The sequence below is a fragment of the Aythya fuligula genome, chromosome 16, assembly GCF_009819795.1.
Source record: "Aythya fuligula isolate bAytFul2 chromosome 16, bAytFul2.pri, whole genome shotgun sequence".
Taxonomy (NCBI): domain Eukaryota; kingdom Metazoa; phylum Chordata; class Aves; order Anseriformes; family Anatidae; genus Aythya; species Aythya fuligula.
The window spans coordinates 14,877,746-14,893,028 of NC_045574.1; the positions used below are offsets into that span (position 1 = coordinate 14,877,746).

The following is a 15,283-nucleotide window of genomic DNA, read 5'->3' on the forward strand; positions in this document are numbered from 1 at the left end:
TAGGAGCCTCATGCAAAGCGTGTCTGATGAGAAACGAGGTGGGTTTGTGCAGCTGTGGTCAGCGGGGTGACACCGGGGTGCTGCTGCTGCTGTCAGCACGAAAAGGGGGGGCTTCCCTGGTCCTGAAGGTGCTGCGATACGTACTTCAAAAGCACGGAGGTACCAGCCTCTAGCAGCAGCCACAAATGGCGAAATGACAGAAAATGGGAAATCAAAGAAAAAGAAAAGATGTCCTGGAAAAAAAAAATAAATAAATACAGAAAAGTGCCACTGAATCCATCAGGCTGTGTTCTGCTTTTCCCTGTCTGTCTCAGCATCGTCACCCCCTGCCTGCTGCCCCTGTCGTGCCCCAAAAGACGGAGCCCAAAAGCTGCTGGGCCCCCTCCTCCCTACAACACGGGGCTGAAAATGCGGCAAGATTTGGGTCTGGGGGCTGCAGCCCTGCCTCAATGAGCCACAGCCCAGCCGCAGCCCCCCGGCTGTCTCCGCCTGGGGAAGCCTTGCGGAAAACAACAATAAAACCCAGAGAATCGGCTCCTTTCTGCTTTCAAGGGCCAAGGAAGGAGAAGCAGCCGAGTTGCGTGGAGCAGACAAGAAAGGGAGGAAGAGGAGGAAAAGCCATCTTCTGCTGGCGTGCTGGCTGGGTGTGTCTGCTCGCCTCCCCCCTCCCCGGTGGGGCTGCATTTCTGGCAGGCAGTCCGACTGGGAGGGACCCGGCGTCAAAGCCACCCAGGAAAGGAGGCCTGAGCCGCTCAGTGCCATTCCCAGCCCGTGACCCTTCCTTCTCCTTCCACCTGCTCCGTGCTGCGGGCGCTCCGACCTCCCCGCCGCGGGTGCCGAGCCCGCTCCCCATCACCACCACCGCAGCCCCGCGCCCCACGGCAGCATGGCCAGCACCGTCTCAGGTAGGGCAAGACCTGGTCAGCCCCACGCTGCCCGGCTCCTTTTTATCCTTATTCTCATTTATATATTATTTTTTTTATTATTTTTCTTTTCCTTTTTTTTTTTTCTTGCGTTTCGGGGGAGTTCGATGAGGCGGCAGCTGCTATGGCAGCATTGTTCCCCTTCCTCCCCCAGGCACACACCCCTCTGATGCAAGATAGCAGGTGGGCTTTTTTATTTTAATACGAATGCACAGGCGATAAACTTGCCGGTTTAAAATATTGCTGTCATTACGGTGCACCATCGGAAGATGCTGCTGCATGCCAATTAATAATTATTTTTGTAGCGTGATGCAGCTTTTTTTTTTTTTTTCTCTAAGAAAAACGTGCTTGTTGTGTAGCTGGATGCAGAGAAATTAGAAATTGCATTTTATTGTGTGAAGATGATAGATTTCCTAAATGGATATTGGGGGAAAAAAAAAAAAAAAAAAAGATGCGGACAAGATGCTGATGGTAATGCCCTAAAATATCCCCCCCCACGCCCAACCAGAAAAACCTGGGTGGGTTTCTGTGCATTCTCAGAGCTCCGAGCCCTGCATTTCTTTCACAGCTTGCTTTTCTCCATCAGGAGATGCTTCAGGGGAGCGGTCCTCTGATGGCGTTGAGTGAAACCAAATGCTGCAAGGGAAGCCCTTCCTCCCCCCTGCAGTAATAATGGGAATAATAGCGTAGCCCGGGGAGCCTGCTGCTTTGGCTGCAGCATCCCGGGCTGCAGTGAGGATGCTCCTCGTCCAAACTGCTTCCTAAAGACGAGTTTTGCCCCTTTTAGGTGAAGAGTGGGAATTCAAAGGGCTGGGACTGGGAACTCGGGTGAAGGGGAAAATCCAGGAATGATACAATGAGAAGGGGGTGGGGCTGGAGGGTCTGCTTCTTTTCCTTCAAAATAAAAGGAGTTTTATCCTGAAACTGCTCTTCATTTCTCAGTGCATAAAGAGGGGCTTGAGGGTGTGAAGCTGAATCCTAAAGGGTCGGGATGTAGGTCTGGATATAAAGAAAAGGCAAAAAGAAGTGGGGAGTGCTTTGTGCCCCCTCCCAGCCACAGAACCAGCCAGAAGGAAACCAGGCAGCATCCCTTGCTCCTTTCACTGGCCTGTGCCTGTGTCTCCTCCATGCATTTTCCATCCTTTTCTCCTTTTTAAAAGGCAGCAGAGAAAGGGACAGAAAGATGGGAGGTGCCGCGGGGCGGGTAAGGGTGCAGCAGATCCCGAGGGGGCTTTGCATTAAGAAAAAATGGTGAAGCAGCGCCGTGAAAATGCGTCTCGGAGACAGGCAACCCGCAGCGATTGTACAAGTGTCCCTGTGTGGGTGGGTGCACGCGTGGGGCAGGGGCAGGGCCCACCCTGCTGCCCCCTGTCCCTATTTTGGGGACAGAGGAGGGCTCCCAGCTGCAGAAACGGAGGCTGCATCGGATGTGACAGGGGTGAGGTGGTGGATGAGGGGCGTGGGGGCACAAAACGTGGCTCCTTTTGGTGCATCCTCACCCTCCCAGCCCAGCCGAGATGTTCCACCTGCAGGAAGATGCTGCTCTCATGTCAAAGGGGATCACGAAGCGTTCACTTCAGGGGAACCACGCTTCCCTGTGGCTCCCTCCACGCCGAGAGGGCGATGTGAAGGGGGAGGATGTGAAGGGGAATGAGGGCTGAGGCAGGGGGAGGCAGAGCAAGGCAGGAGCGATGCTGAGCCTCGCCCAGCTCTGCAGGGAGCAGCCGCCCCTCAGCCACTGCCTTCAGCCACGGGCACGGAGGAAAAAGGCAAGCAGATCCTTGAATTAAGGAAAAAACCTCGTGTTCCGTATTTTCTCCTCCATCCCCAGCAAAAGCAAATCCGTGCTGAGGGGAGAGCGGCTCTAATTGCCTGCAGCTGCTGCCCGGGGGCCGATGATCCCCACCTTGGGAAGATTTCCCTGGGTTTGTTCAACCCCCCAAATCCCCCGGGGATGAATAAAAAAGAGCCGGGGGGCTTGCTTTCTTCATCCCCGCAGCCATCACCGGCTCCCACCTGCCTCCGCAGGCGTTTCCCCCCGGCCGTGGCCGTTGTGTGTGCAGCGGAGGAAGCAGCAGCACATGCTCAGTGCAGGCTCAGCTGCAGTGCTGGCCGTGCTGCACGGGCACAGCTTGCAGGGCAGAGCCCTCGCGCCTCCTCCCCGCATGGCTGGACAAAGCCCTGTGCCGTCGGGCATCCCAAAAGGGGAGGCATCCCGGGGGCTGCAGCCCCAAGGGGGCTTTCTCCACCACCCATGGGTGCTGGGGCTGAATGTAGGAAGAGATACGAGAGGCAGCAGCTGCTCATGGAGGTTATGAAATGATGCGGTACGGAGGAAGCCTCGTGGGGTTTTTTCCTGCTGGTGTGGCTGGGAAGGTGGAGCCGGGAGGGAAATCGGGTTTGTCATTCCCAGCCTCGCAGCAGGGGATGGTAGAGGTGTCCGGATGGATCCTGGGGTTTTCCCCTTCCTGTGCTGAGCTGCAGGGGCAGGATGGCTTTTTGTGGGTTGAGGTCACCTCTGCCTCCCTTTTCTGGGGCTGGTGGACACCGCTCAGCGCTGTCCCACACCATTTCTATGGCTGGTGCTAGACACAGTCAGACTCCTTTCCACCCAGCCATCACCTTGTTCTCAGGAAATCACTATTAATATTCTTTCTTTTCAGTTGTTGATAGAGTGCATATGGCCTGACTTAGATGTTTATGGTACCTTTATTGGGACTTCAGTTGTACAAGCCAAGAGAACCTGTTTTAGGTCTTTTTATATTCCTACCAATGTATCCAAACAAGGCATCTAAATCCTTGATTATTTTTTTTTTCTAAAATATGAACCATATCTTCCTTAATGGCAGCGTGTAGACACTGTGATGATCCCTCAGATATCTCAGACGAACCCTTTCTTGGAGTACGCTGGTGTTGGTTCAGGGCTGGTGGACGTGTTGTTTGTCAGATGAGTGTGTTGTGTTCTCCTTCTGCAAAGGAAAAACGGAGATTTAGTGCTCTGATGTGGCAGGTCGAAGGTTTGCAGATGAGGCCTTTGGGACAGCAGTGTGGGCAGCAGTGTGGACTGCAACTTCTTGCTGTATTGGGGTGAGCAGGACTGGTGGCTGTGGATGGCAATATGCAGAGGGACCTGAAGCTCACTAAAACTTCCATAGCATCCTCTGCTAATTAAATGTCAGCAACATTCCTGCCTCACCCCTTCTTTCCGAGCCTCTTCCTCCCTGATGCCCTAGCGACATGGGCCTTACTCTTCCAGGCATAAACCTATGATAAAAAAAAATAATAATAATTAAGAATATATATATATATGATTTAGAAATACAAAAGAGAGCTAGATGAAAGACCATGGGTATGTGCTGTAGCACGTTGGCACGCCTCAAATGGTGAAGAGCTGCTCGGCATATTTTCAAACAGCCCTTTGATTCGTTTGAAGTACCTCTACATGTTTAGTGCCATCATGGAGAATTTTGCATTCTCTGCGTGTATTTATAAAAATAAATAAATAAATAAATAAATAATGAAATCTCAGCATAACGGACAAGTCTCTGGGTCTCTGCTTCCCAGCTTGGCCCCTGCTCTCCTGCTGAGACAGGAGAGGGGTGATTGCCTGGGTTATTTTCCTGCAGGCACCCCACATGTTCCAGCCTTGGAGCCTGAGTGATTTGCCAATCGTTTGGCCGCCTGTAATGTGGCTTGATGGGGTGGACACGAGCTGCAAATGAAACCTAGGAGGGAATGAGCCAGGTGATTGGAAACCCCTGTTGGGGGGTGGTTCAGCAGATGTCCCACAGAAGGCAAAGTGAGCCTCACATCTGCCTGTCCTCATGGATGGCTCCAAACGTGTCCACGTTCATCGCATCTCCAAGATGCTGCCTGGCATCAGTGTGGGGTGCAACTTCTGATCTGCACAATCCCTCCAGTGAATTGCTGGGCTTTGTCGTCCCTTTTCAACACCAATGGAGCTGTATTGCTCCTATTTTTCTGGATCCCACTGTTTTCACTGGTTCCCCTTCCTCTTCTGGTTGCGTGAGCTCTTTTGCTGTCCTGGTGGTGGATGTTGTGGGGCAGGAAGATGAAAGTGAGATATTCTGAGACAAAGATCTGGATTCTGTGATTCTGTGATTCTGTGATTCTGTGATTGATTCTGATTCTGTGATCTTCATGGCAGCATTCTTACCAGGTGAGAACATCTGCACTCTGTTGTGCTCTGAAGGCTCCTCGGGGACTGGGGTTGCATTTCTTGTGTATGTGGCATGGCAGAATTTGTGCTGCAGGGCCCCAGTCCCCATCTCTCTAGTTCCTTTACCTTCGGTTTGTGCTTTAGTTACATTTATAATTGGACTCTTCTCGTCTTTTCATGGTATAAATGAAAATACATTTTAATGCTTTATGGAAGCAATTTTTACTTCTCCAAAGTTATCTTTGCAAAACCAGCGATTTTCTTGTAACAACCTTCCTTTGACCTTGCTACCAGATGTAGCACGCTCAGTCCCATCCCTTTAATTGTCTGGTTTCACACAAATGAGCCTCACTGTGCCTCTGGTTCCTTCCGAAGCACCCTGCATCGGCGTGGTGCCTTACCAGCCCATGTTTTGCTGGACATCCTTAAACACCTACCAAAAAGACATCTGCTCAGCTTGATTTATCTGGTTAGGAAGCAGAGAACTGAACTTTTTGGGCAGAGATGGGCTGGAGATGGTGAGTCCTGTGGTCTCACCACCCCATGGGAGGTGGTTCCCTTTGCTCAGCACCGCTCCCACCCCCAGCCACTGCTCCTTGTCCTGCTCCCAGCCTGTACAGCCCCAGACAGACCCAAATGCATAAAGCCAGGACCCTCCTCTCCTCACAGGATGCCTGTGCTTATTTAGCCTGCTAATGGTGTGTTGGCCACCTCTTTTCTGTCACTGAACCTGTCAGATCAAAAAGTGCACGAGGATGGGGGCAGCAGGGTGGCTGCTGATGCTCTCAGTGCTGGGGGTCGTTCTGGGCTGCCCCTCGTGGGTGATTTATTTTTTGGGGTGGGAATTGGGGTCGATTTTTTCCCAGGGGTCAGTTGTTTCCCAGGGGTCGGATGTTTTTCCAGGGTCGATTATTTTCCAGGGGGCAGTTGCTTTCCCAGGGGCTGGGGTCATTTTTTTCCCAAGGGTTGGGGTCATTTTTTTTTTTCCCAGGGGTTGTGATCATTTTTTCCCAGGGCTCAGCTGTTTCCTAGGGCTGGGTCCTTTGCCCCCCTTCGTCCCCAAGCCTTCACCATGGCACCTGGCAGGGCTGGGGGCAGCAGTGCTGAAGGGACAGCTCTGCACCACCGGGATGGGGCCGGATCCTGCCAGATCCTGGAAGATCCTGGTGGGATTAAGGCAGATGCTACCAAATGAAATCCCTACAGCAGACCTCCAGGAAGGCAGGGCTGCACCCATCTACGCAGGGAACCATGAAACCAGCACTAGGGACAGCTGCCAAAGTTCAAGGACTGAAACCCAAAGCGCTGGGGTTTGTAGCAAGTGCTAGGAGACAGCCTGGTGGGTCAGGGATGTGGCACATCTGCTTAACGTCTTTGTTCCAGCCAGAACCAGCCAGGATTGTAAAGAAAGGACCTCAGTGCTTTCTGCTAAGTGTTCACATCTCCCATTTTGGCCAGGGATCCCCCCTCTGGGCTCTGACAGCACAGCACCAGGCACCAGCTTCTTGCTGCATGTCACCAGCCCAGCACAACGCGGCGCTCCCAGAGGCTTTCCAAAGTCCCTGTCACCAGGAACAGAATCGAAATGTCCTGCCCTGTGGCTTGCATCGCTGATTAAACTGCCCTTGTCGGGTATACACACAGCCACAGAACTGGGAAGGGCGCTGAAACCAGAATGTGGAGCAAACAGAAATGTAAAAATGAGTAAAAAAATCAGCTCAGTAAAAATCTGAGCTGCAGGGGCTGCTGGTTGGCCCAAGGGGGGTGTAAATTGGGATGCAGTTCTGTGCCTAGGAGGAAAAATAAGTGTGAGGATGAAGCAGGCGTATGGAAGCACTGTTCTTCTGCCAGAGCAGCCAAGGGAAGGCAGAGGAGGAGATCTGAAAGGTGTTTCTCAGAAGCTGTGCTACACAGAATTGCACTGCTTCAAAATTGCTCTGCCTCTGGTGCTTCTTCACATCACAAAGGGTTTTTTTGGGGTTCCTTTTCCCGGCCTGCTGGAGGGTCTTGCTGTTGGGGTGGTGTGATCGCTGAGGGTGCTGCAGAGCATCCTCGGGTCACAGGGATGCTGAGCAAACCTGAGGGCTCGCAGCAGCAGAGCTCGAGGGGGTGCTGCATCTCCCTGCCCTTTGCAGGAGCTGGTGGGGACAGCACAGTGACCACAGAGCCTGCACGATCCCACCACGTCCTCCCTTGCCTGCTTCGGCGATGAATTGTGAAATACGGGGAACTTGCTGAGGGCTGAGAAGTGATTCTGGGTGTCCGTGGGCATCCTCTACCTCCGAGCCTGGAGGTGGGATGCAGAAAGTGTCTGGGCAGCTGTGGCTATGGGGCTAATTTTGAGGGCTGAAGTGTGTCAGCTCCGTTGGAGGGAAAATCTTCCAGGGGAACTTACACCTCCAGAGGTGGTAAAATCCTAATATCTTCCCATGATGCTGCTACACTGGTCTCTAATTTAGTCCACTCTAGAGCAGATACCCCTTGGGGACCTTTTGGCAACCTGTGGCAGCCTGGCAAAGCCTCCACAGAGTCTGGTAGCTACAAACAGACCTCCTGGTGCCCACTTGCTTCTTTTCTCCATGAAAAAAAAAAGAGCTCCCATTGCCATTCGACTCCCTCCTCATTGCTATTCCTTATTTTTCAGCCTACAAGGAGAAAATGAAGGAGCTGTCTCTGCTCTCCCTCATCTGCTCCTGCTTCCACACCCAGCCGCACCCTAACACCATCTACCAGTATGGAGGTACGTAACCTGCTCCTGTGTATTAGGCTGCAGAATTGTTCCCAAATGCCCCTGATGGCAGTTTGGTTGATGTGGGAGCTCACCAGTACCCCCCCATCCCCTCCTAGGGCAGCAATCCACATCTCGGCCCGGGCCCTTCAGTTTAGCCTCCTTCCCGGTTAATTTTATTAAGACATGCTGGGAATTTAAAATAATTGAATTGAGCTGGGGGGGGGATGAAGCCAATTAATCAGGAAATTCTGGGGATAAACCAAAACCACCCAGGTCAGGACAGGGGAATTAATACCTTATTCCCACGTGAAGAGCTCAATGCCCTCAGGCCAATGCTCTCCTGGGTGTCACAGTCACAGAGCTCTTGTTTGTTTTTTTTCCCCCAAGATATGGAGGTGAAGCAGCTGGACAAGAGGGCATCAGGTCAGAGCTTCGAGGTGATCCTGAAGTCGCCTTCAGATCTATCTCCCGAGAGCCCCATCCTTTCCTCCCCCCCCAAGAAGAAGGACCTGTCCCTGGAGGAGCTGCAGAGGAGGCTGGAGGCTGCAGAGGAGAGGAGGAAGGTAACGAGATGGGGCCTTTCAGGCGGGTACCTATCGCACCAAACCCTAAAGCAGGCTTCTCAGGAGCAATCTAAGCCAGCCAGCATTGGTGTTCTTACCCTTAGCATTACTCAGCTGTAAATAGTCAGGTAAGACATGGGGGTGATGTAGGTTTGCAGCCTGTTTTGGGCAGGAAATTGGGCTCGGTGTCCACGGTTGTCCTGTTCCTACAACTGCAGAGCTGTTTGGAGCCCTGTCTGACCTCATGGGCATGACCAGGCTATTGCAGAGCTCTTGCTCACCTGAGTTAAACTCCAAACCTCACTTTTCTGACAGCTGCCTATGCTACTTCCCACCTTTTATCATGAAATATCTTCCGGTGAAAAATGCAGAAAAGGAGAAAAACTGCAGAGTAAGGCACAGGATAATTGTTAGGGCAAGAGGAAAGGGCCTCAAGCTGTGCCAGGGGAGGTTTAGGTTGGATATTAAGAAAAATTTCTTCCCCAGAAGGGTTGGGAGGCATTGGAAGAGGCTGCCCAGGGAAGTCACCGTCCCTGGAGGTACTCAGGTGGGGTGCTTGGGGCCGTGGCTCAGTGAGGGGCTCGGTGCTGGGTTGGACCTGGTGGTCTTTGATGTTTTTTTCACCCTCATAATTCTAAAGGGTGGTGGGCAGGAGGAAAGCTGAAATTGTCCAAAGACCGAGGGGAACCTGGCAGGGGGCTTCTGTGCCCCCCATGCCTACCCCCGTGGTGCTGCTGAGCGCGGGAGGGCCCCCGGCACCCGGCTGAGCCAACACTGCCCCATCCCAGGGAGGAGGCGACTGCTCCGAGCGCCTTCCTGGCAGAATATTATGGGCTGGAGGGAGGTGAAAAGGGCTGGAGACCAAACATCTCGGGGGAGGCTGAGGGGAGGCTGGAAGAGGCTCTCCCGTCGGCTCACGCGCCTTTCCCGGCGCCTCGCCAGACCCAGGAGGCGCAGGTGCTGAAGCAGCTGGCGGAGAAGCGGGAGCACGAGCGGGAGGTGCTGCACAAGGCGCTGGAGGAGAACAACAACTTCAGCCGCCTGGCCGAGGAGAAGCTCAACTACAAGATGGAGCTGAGCAGGGAGATCCGCGAGGCGCACCTCGCCGCCTTGAGGGAGCGGCTCCGCGAGAAGGTAAATGCACGGGGCTCAGGGAAATGTGTGGGGCTCCAGGGAAATGTGTGGGGCTCTGGGTAAATGTGTGGGGCTCCAGGGAAATGCACAGGGCTCCAGGGAAATGCACAGGGCTCCGGGTTAATGCTTGTGGCTCCAGCACCCATGGGTGCTGCAGGCTGCAGACCCTTGGGCTGCAACGGGCGTGAAACTGCTCTGGGAGCTTTTCTTCTGGCTGGTGCCAACGCTGCGTGCAGGACAGGAGGAAAACAGAGCTTGCAAGAGCAGAAACTGTCAGCCTGTAACTGTCGAGAGACACCCCCAGCTCTTGGCTTGCCCTAAAGATTTACCTGCCTGGTGTCCCCTCTCCTGTCTTTGCAGGAACTGCACGCAGCCGAAGTGCGCAGGAACAAGGAACAGCGGGAGGAGATCTCTGGATAAAGGGCTTTTCTACACACCTAGCACCTGATTCCTGTTAACAAACCAACCAACCAACACATTTTATTTTGTTTGTCTAGATGCAGCGTTTGGTTCTCCATCCCCCCATCCCCTGGTGTTCGTCCCCCAGCTACACGCTTCTCTATCTCTGCATCCTAAATCGTTCGGTACTTGTGGGGGTTCACAGATGATAGGGACCTCTAAGCAGAATAGCAACTAGCTCACACGAAATAGAGGATCAGTGGATCAGTCGGTCAATCAGCTTCTTCGGAGGGTTTGTCCTTTTTTAAAAAAAATATTTCTTAAACTAATGTAAAAACGAAGATGTTAATAAATTCAACCAGCAGTGTCACGGAGATACGGATTTCTTATCCGGGGCTTTTAGTACTCTCGGTGTTTGCTCTGAGCCAAATCTCAGTTTCAGGATAATGGGAAGGAAGTGATGATTTCTGTGTGTGTAGTGGAGCAATGAGTAGAGCCGTGTTTGCCAGCGGTAGGAGAGGTGTGGGAGAGGCAGGGACTGGCTGTGGCAGTGGGGGCGTGCAGCCCCCAGCTCTTGGCCATTACCCAAGGCTGGCCCAGACAGGCAGCAACCCAAAAATCCTCATATTTGGGTTTTTCTTTGGTAGCCTGTGTGGAAACAGCTGGGGGGCTCTCCCAGAGCTCAGAACCACATCCCCACTGTCCCCGTCCCCATGGGTGCTGGCTGATGCCCCGGCAGAAGCCTTGGACAGGCAGCACGGGGGTGAAGGGGACGCGGGGTCTGCAGCTGCCCGGTGCTCCCGACACCTCTCTCCGTAGGAACACAGCTCCAGCAGGGACAGGGCAGGGTGGTGAGATGGCAGACATGATAACCACCCTTTCCTCTTCCCAGTGATGGACGTGGCTCCTCAGTGCCGTTGCGGGATGGATGCTGAGGCCAGGGAGCACCGGGCACAGCCCCAGAGCATGGCAGGGCAGGGACACGCCACCCTCCTGCGTGGTCCTCTCCGCCCGGCTGCCTCGGATGAGGCAGAGCTGAGCAGGAGCAGCTCTGCAGGAAGGGGGAAGAGATGTTCCCATGCTCGTTTCTTGTCTATCTTTAGCTTTTCAAGGCCTATTTTTACGCCAACTCCGTCTCTCCGTGGAGGTAGAGATGAGCAGGGAACATGCAAGCGTGGCGTTAGCAGCTGATGGTAACGTCACCTGGCTAGGTGGCTGTCACAGCCTTCCTGAGCTGCAGTGTCACCGATTACCAAGCACGCTGCGGGGGCTGCCACCCACAGCGCTGCCCACCCTGTGCCCGCTCTGCTTTTGGCTTGAAAAACTGAAAAAGAGGCAACGTTGCATCGGACGCCCTGCGGGAATCGCCACCCGGTCGCTGTGGGGCCTCATGCGAGCGGTCGGTCCTCGTGTGAGCACGGTCTCGGGGCAGGATTTGGTGGAGGAGATGGATGGTGGAGGCTGCGTTTGTTTGGGGCAGAGGGCAGTGAGAACTCCCCTCTGAGCAGAGCTTACAAATCGCTGTGGTGGTGTGCCTTGGATAGAGCAGAGAGGTGGTTTTGGGGCACGGCACCGGTGGCATCCCTCCTCTCCTTCCTGGCTGCTGTCTCAGCACGAGGAAAGGGGCGTGCGAGGGCTGGAGACATCTAATTCAGGGCCGTGGTGCCTTCTGCATGGCGTGTGGCCAACGTGTTGTGCTGGGGGAGAGATGGGAGATGCCTGCGCTGGGTTTTGAGTCCTTGGAGAAGATGCTGCAGGGAGTGGGCACAGGGGCTGGGGTGAGGGATGGCAGCGGGTGAGGATGGCACACCAGGAGCTGCCTCACCTGCCTCTCCTCCCCTCTTGAAAACCACGGCTGAGTCTGCTCAGAAGCTGACGTTTTCAGCCTACCCTGTGCTTTACTCGTGCAAAGAATTTGTTAGGGCCTGAAGTAAGCATCGGGCGGCCACAGAAACCCAACAGAAAGCCAAAGAGCAGCTGCTGGAAATCAGATCCCTGGGCTCTTTGCTGATCCCCCAGAAGTCCTGGCCAGATTCGGGAGCGACCCCTCTGTGGCCGCAGCACGTTTCGATGTCTGGGGAAGGCTTTGCTCCTGGAAGGAAGGGCTGCCTCCTGCCCAGCCCCTCTGCCCGGGGTTATCAGCGAGCCCCGGCCCCGGCCAGTGACAAAACGTGATTTTGGACAGAGAGGGAAAAGGAGCGGCAACTGAGGGTTGAATTTCTTAATCAGTAGCTAACGATCAGTTTATAGTAGCAGCTGTCTTAGATAAGCATCTGTGTAGAGCGCGGCGTCACCGCCAGCATCACCTCATTCATATAGTGACAAGAAATTTTAAAAAGTTTAAAAAAAAAAAAGAATTTACAAAGTAATTTAAACGAAATGTTTGTGTGTAAGAAATGGTTGAAACTGTCTAATGTCTGTGTCCCGCGTTGGCGGGATCTGAGAAGGTATCTGCAAGATATTAACCCCGTCCTGCTCTCTGTGGTGCTGAGTGTTTGCTTGGTGTGTAATTCTGACCTGGAGCTTGTTGTAAATACTGTTTTTAGTACTATGATTACTATGATTATTATTATTCTCAGAAATGTACTCATGAGCAGGAGTCTGGAAGGAGAGAAACGACCACTGTCCCTCTGTCAGCGGGGCGCACGAGCGGCTGGAGGTGGGGAGCAGGGGTGGGGGCAGCCGCCCGCATCCAGCCCCGGGTTGGGTGCTGCGGGTACCAGGAGGAGGAGGAGGACAGAGGGCTGGGATGAAGGTGATGCTTGGGGTGTGTGCTGTGTTTAGGTACGGTTAACGTAGTGTGAGGTCCTGCATGAGGGTGAGGCTTGGGGTGCAGAAGCAGAGCCCGGTGCTGGGTCAGAGCCACCCTCCCCACGGTGCCTGAGCCCCTGGCTCGGTCTCTGCCTGGTCTTGCAGCTCAGTCCTTCGTGCCTGCCCTCCTCCACGTAAGGCCAGCCTTGTCCTCGGGTGGAGGCTTATTCTTGCAGGTTTTCCTGGCAGTCAGTCCCGCAGGGAGTGCAGAGAATGACCTGGCAAGAGGGGAGCCTGGCATGTGGGCCCTGGGAAACCCATTTTTCTCGCCTCTGTTGGGTTGGTGCCGTGAGGTTCGGTGGATGTGGCTGGAAAATGTGTTGCTGCGGGGGGAAATTCAAGCACCGGAGAAGCAGGGATGTGTTGGGCTGAGCTCTGTGCTGGTGACATCGGGGGACTGGCGCTGTCACCGCCGTGCAATGTCACACGGGGCCAGATGTGCTTGGTGACACGGAGGTGAATGCATGAGGGACACAAGAGGACCCCAATCCTCACCCCGTGCCATGGGTACTATTGGGGGAACGCCCGCAGTGAGCACGGGATCTTCCTGCTCCTGGGGCTGCCGGTGGTTGTGTGCTGCAGCATCCTTCCTGCCTCAGCTGCGACTAATTAAGTGTCCTCATTAACAGCCTCACAGCCCCATCCCCTGTCTGTCTGGTTGTGACTTCCCCACCATTCCCACACCCCGTGGTCGCAGTCCCCAGGGCGATGGTGCTGGTGGCAGGGCCGGGTTCCTCCCTGCTTCCCGTGGCTGCTCCGTAGCCGAGCTCTGCAGAGGCAGACACGGGACTTTGTGCTCGGTAGGAGCCTTTCCTCGAGGCTCCTCGAGCTGACAGAGGACCCGTGGCTGTGCGAGGGAGGAAAATGAGGTGGTGGCAATTTCTTGGTGTGCATGCACCTTGCACAGAGCTCTCCTGAAGAGCCTCTGATTCAAGCAAGGCAGGAAAGCTGAAGCTAAATTAGCTGCTGGGTGATCAGTGGGTCTGTGCGAGAGCTGCAACAAGGGGCATGAGAGCCCCAATTCCAGCCCTGCACAGTTATCCTTTGTGGCAAAGTGGCTCAGCTCTGTCTGCACATGGGGGCTTTCAAGGATGCTCAGACTGCTTCTGGGCTGCGCCTTTCCCTTGTCTTATTAATTGTGAGCTGTAAGCGAATGTGGGGTTACCTTTGAGTTAACTTTTAGGGACAGCGGCCGTTCACGCAGGCATCCTGCACTGGGGGCAGCCAGCGTTGCTGCCCCTCTTGCCAGGCCAACTTCAGCTCGCTTTAGCTTAGCCCAGCTGGCTCCCCGGCCCTGCGCCTGGCTGGCACGGCTCGTCTCACCCCGTTGGGCTGGGCACCCCACACCAAAACGCAGAGGTGGAGACCATTTATGCACATCCACTCCTCCTACCACTTGAAATGAGTCAGGGAACGGCTGTTCATGGTGCTAGAGACTTCTCACCACCCATGCTAGGGACGAGACGACGCAGTAAGGCCGGTAACCTCCACCGCCGCAGTCAGCTGTAGGGCAGAGGTGCCAAGTGCCATGAGAATGGGAAGCAACAAAGCACGGGGCCGTGTCTCACCCTGGGGACGGTCGAGGTGGCACAGCACCCTCGGGTGAGCTGTCACCTCCCAGCCATGCTCTTGTCCCCAAAAGCTGCTCGGGGCTGAGCATCGCCGCCCGCCGTGGCTCTGGTGGGACGGGGCGGCGGGGTGGCGAAGGGCTCCCCATCCCTAGCAGAGCCCGGTCTGGTTCCCGTGGCTCTCCCGCGTGCATTTCATTGTCAGCTTGAGGTTGTCGTTGTGCAAAAAGAAGTGATGATGAAAAATGAGTTAAAAAAAAAAAAGAAAAAAAAAAAAAGAAAAAAACTTGGTATGAAACCATGTGTGTCCATCTCTCCATAAATAGATTGTTTGAGTTCTAAGGCTCCTGTTTGTATTGTGAGAATACCAATAAAATGCATTGAATTGACCTAAAGATTTAACAAAGCAGAATTTAAGCCTCTGTATGTTAAGTAAGTACTTTGCACCCAATATAAAAGATGCAGAAACCCATCGTTTATCACTATTCTCAGAGGAAAAAAAAAAATAATGATAAAACGCTTGAATGGAGGCACCACTACCAAGCCTTGTGGTTCGAAAGGCGAGGGCATGCAACGTCTTTACAGAGGAGGATCAAAAAAGATATAAGACAATTGCAAATACAATAAATCCAGTTCTGGAAAACTTGTGAGCTTCTTCTTTTTCTTTTAATAGAAACCCAGTGCCTGTGTTCCTGATTTCCCAGCAGCTGCACAGCCTTCCCCCCCCGGGGCCGGGTGGGGGTGAGCGGGGTTGGGTTCCCCAGGAACAGCCCCAAGAGGACACTGCCCTAGCCTTGGCCAACATTTCCCTGGGCCACGACGCACAAAAACACCCCAAAAGCTGCAACAGGAGGGTCTGTAACCCCCAAAGACACCCGAAGGGAAGGCGTGTGGCCATTTCCATAGCAGCTGCAGCAGTTGGCCCTACCTGCCTGTGTCCCCAGCCCCACCGTCCTTGTAGGAACATTTAAAAA

General features: G+C 54.0%; 1 protein-coding gene across 1 annotated transcript; it reads left to right on the forward strand.

Annotated features, from left to right (window-relative positions):
• The first annotated feature begins 678 nt into the window (after positions 1-678).
• Positions 679-14,952, forward strand: STMN3 (stathmin 3). The gene is made up of 5 exons (XM_032198649.1): positions 679-905; positions 7,748-7,843; positions 8,222-8,397; positions 9,340-9,531; positions 9,892-14,952. The coding sequence occupies exons 1-5, from the start codon at positions 887-889 to the stop codon at positions 9,949-9,951; spliced, it is 543 nt and encodes a 180-aa protein (XP_032054540.1). The 5' UTR covers positions 679-886; the 3' UTR covers positions 9,952-14,952.
• The last annotated feature ends 331 nt before the right edge of the window (positions 14,953-15,283 follow it).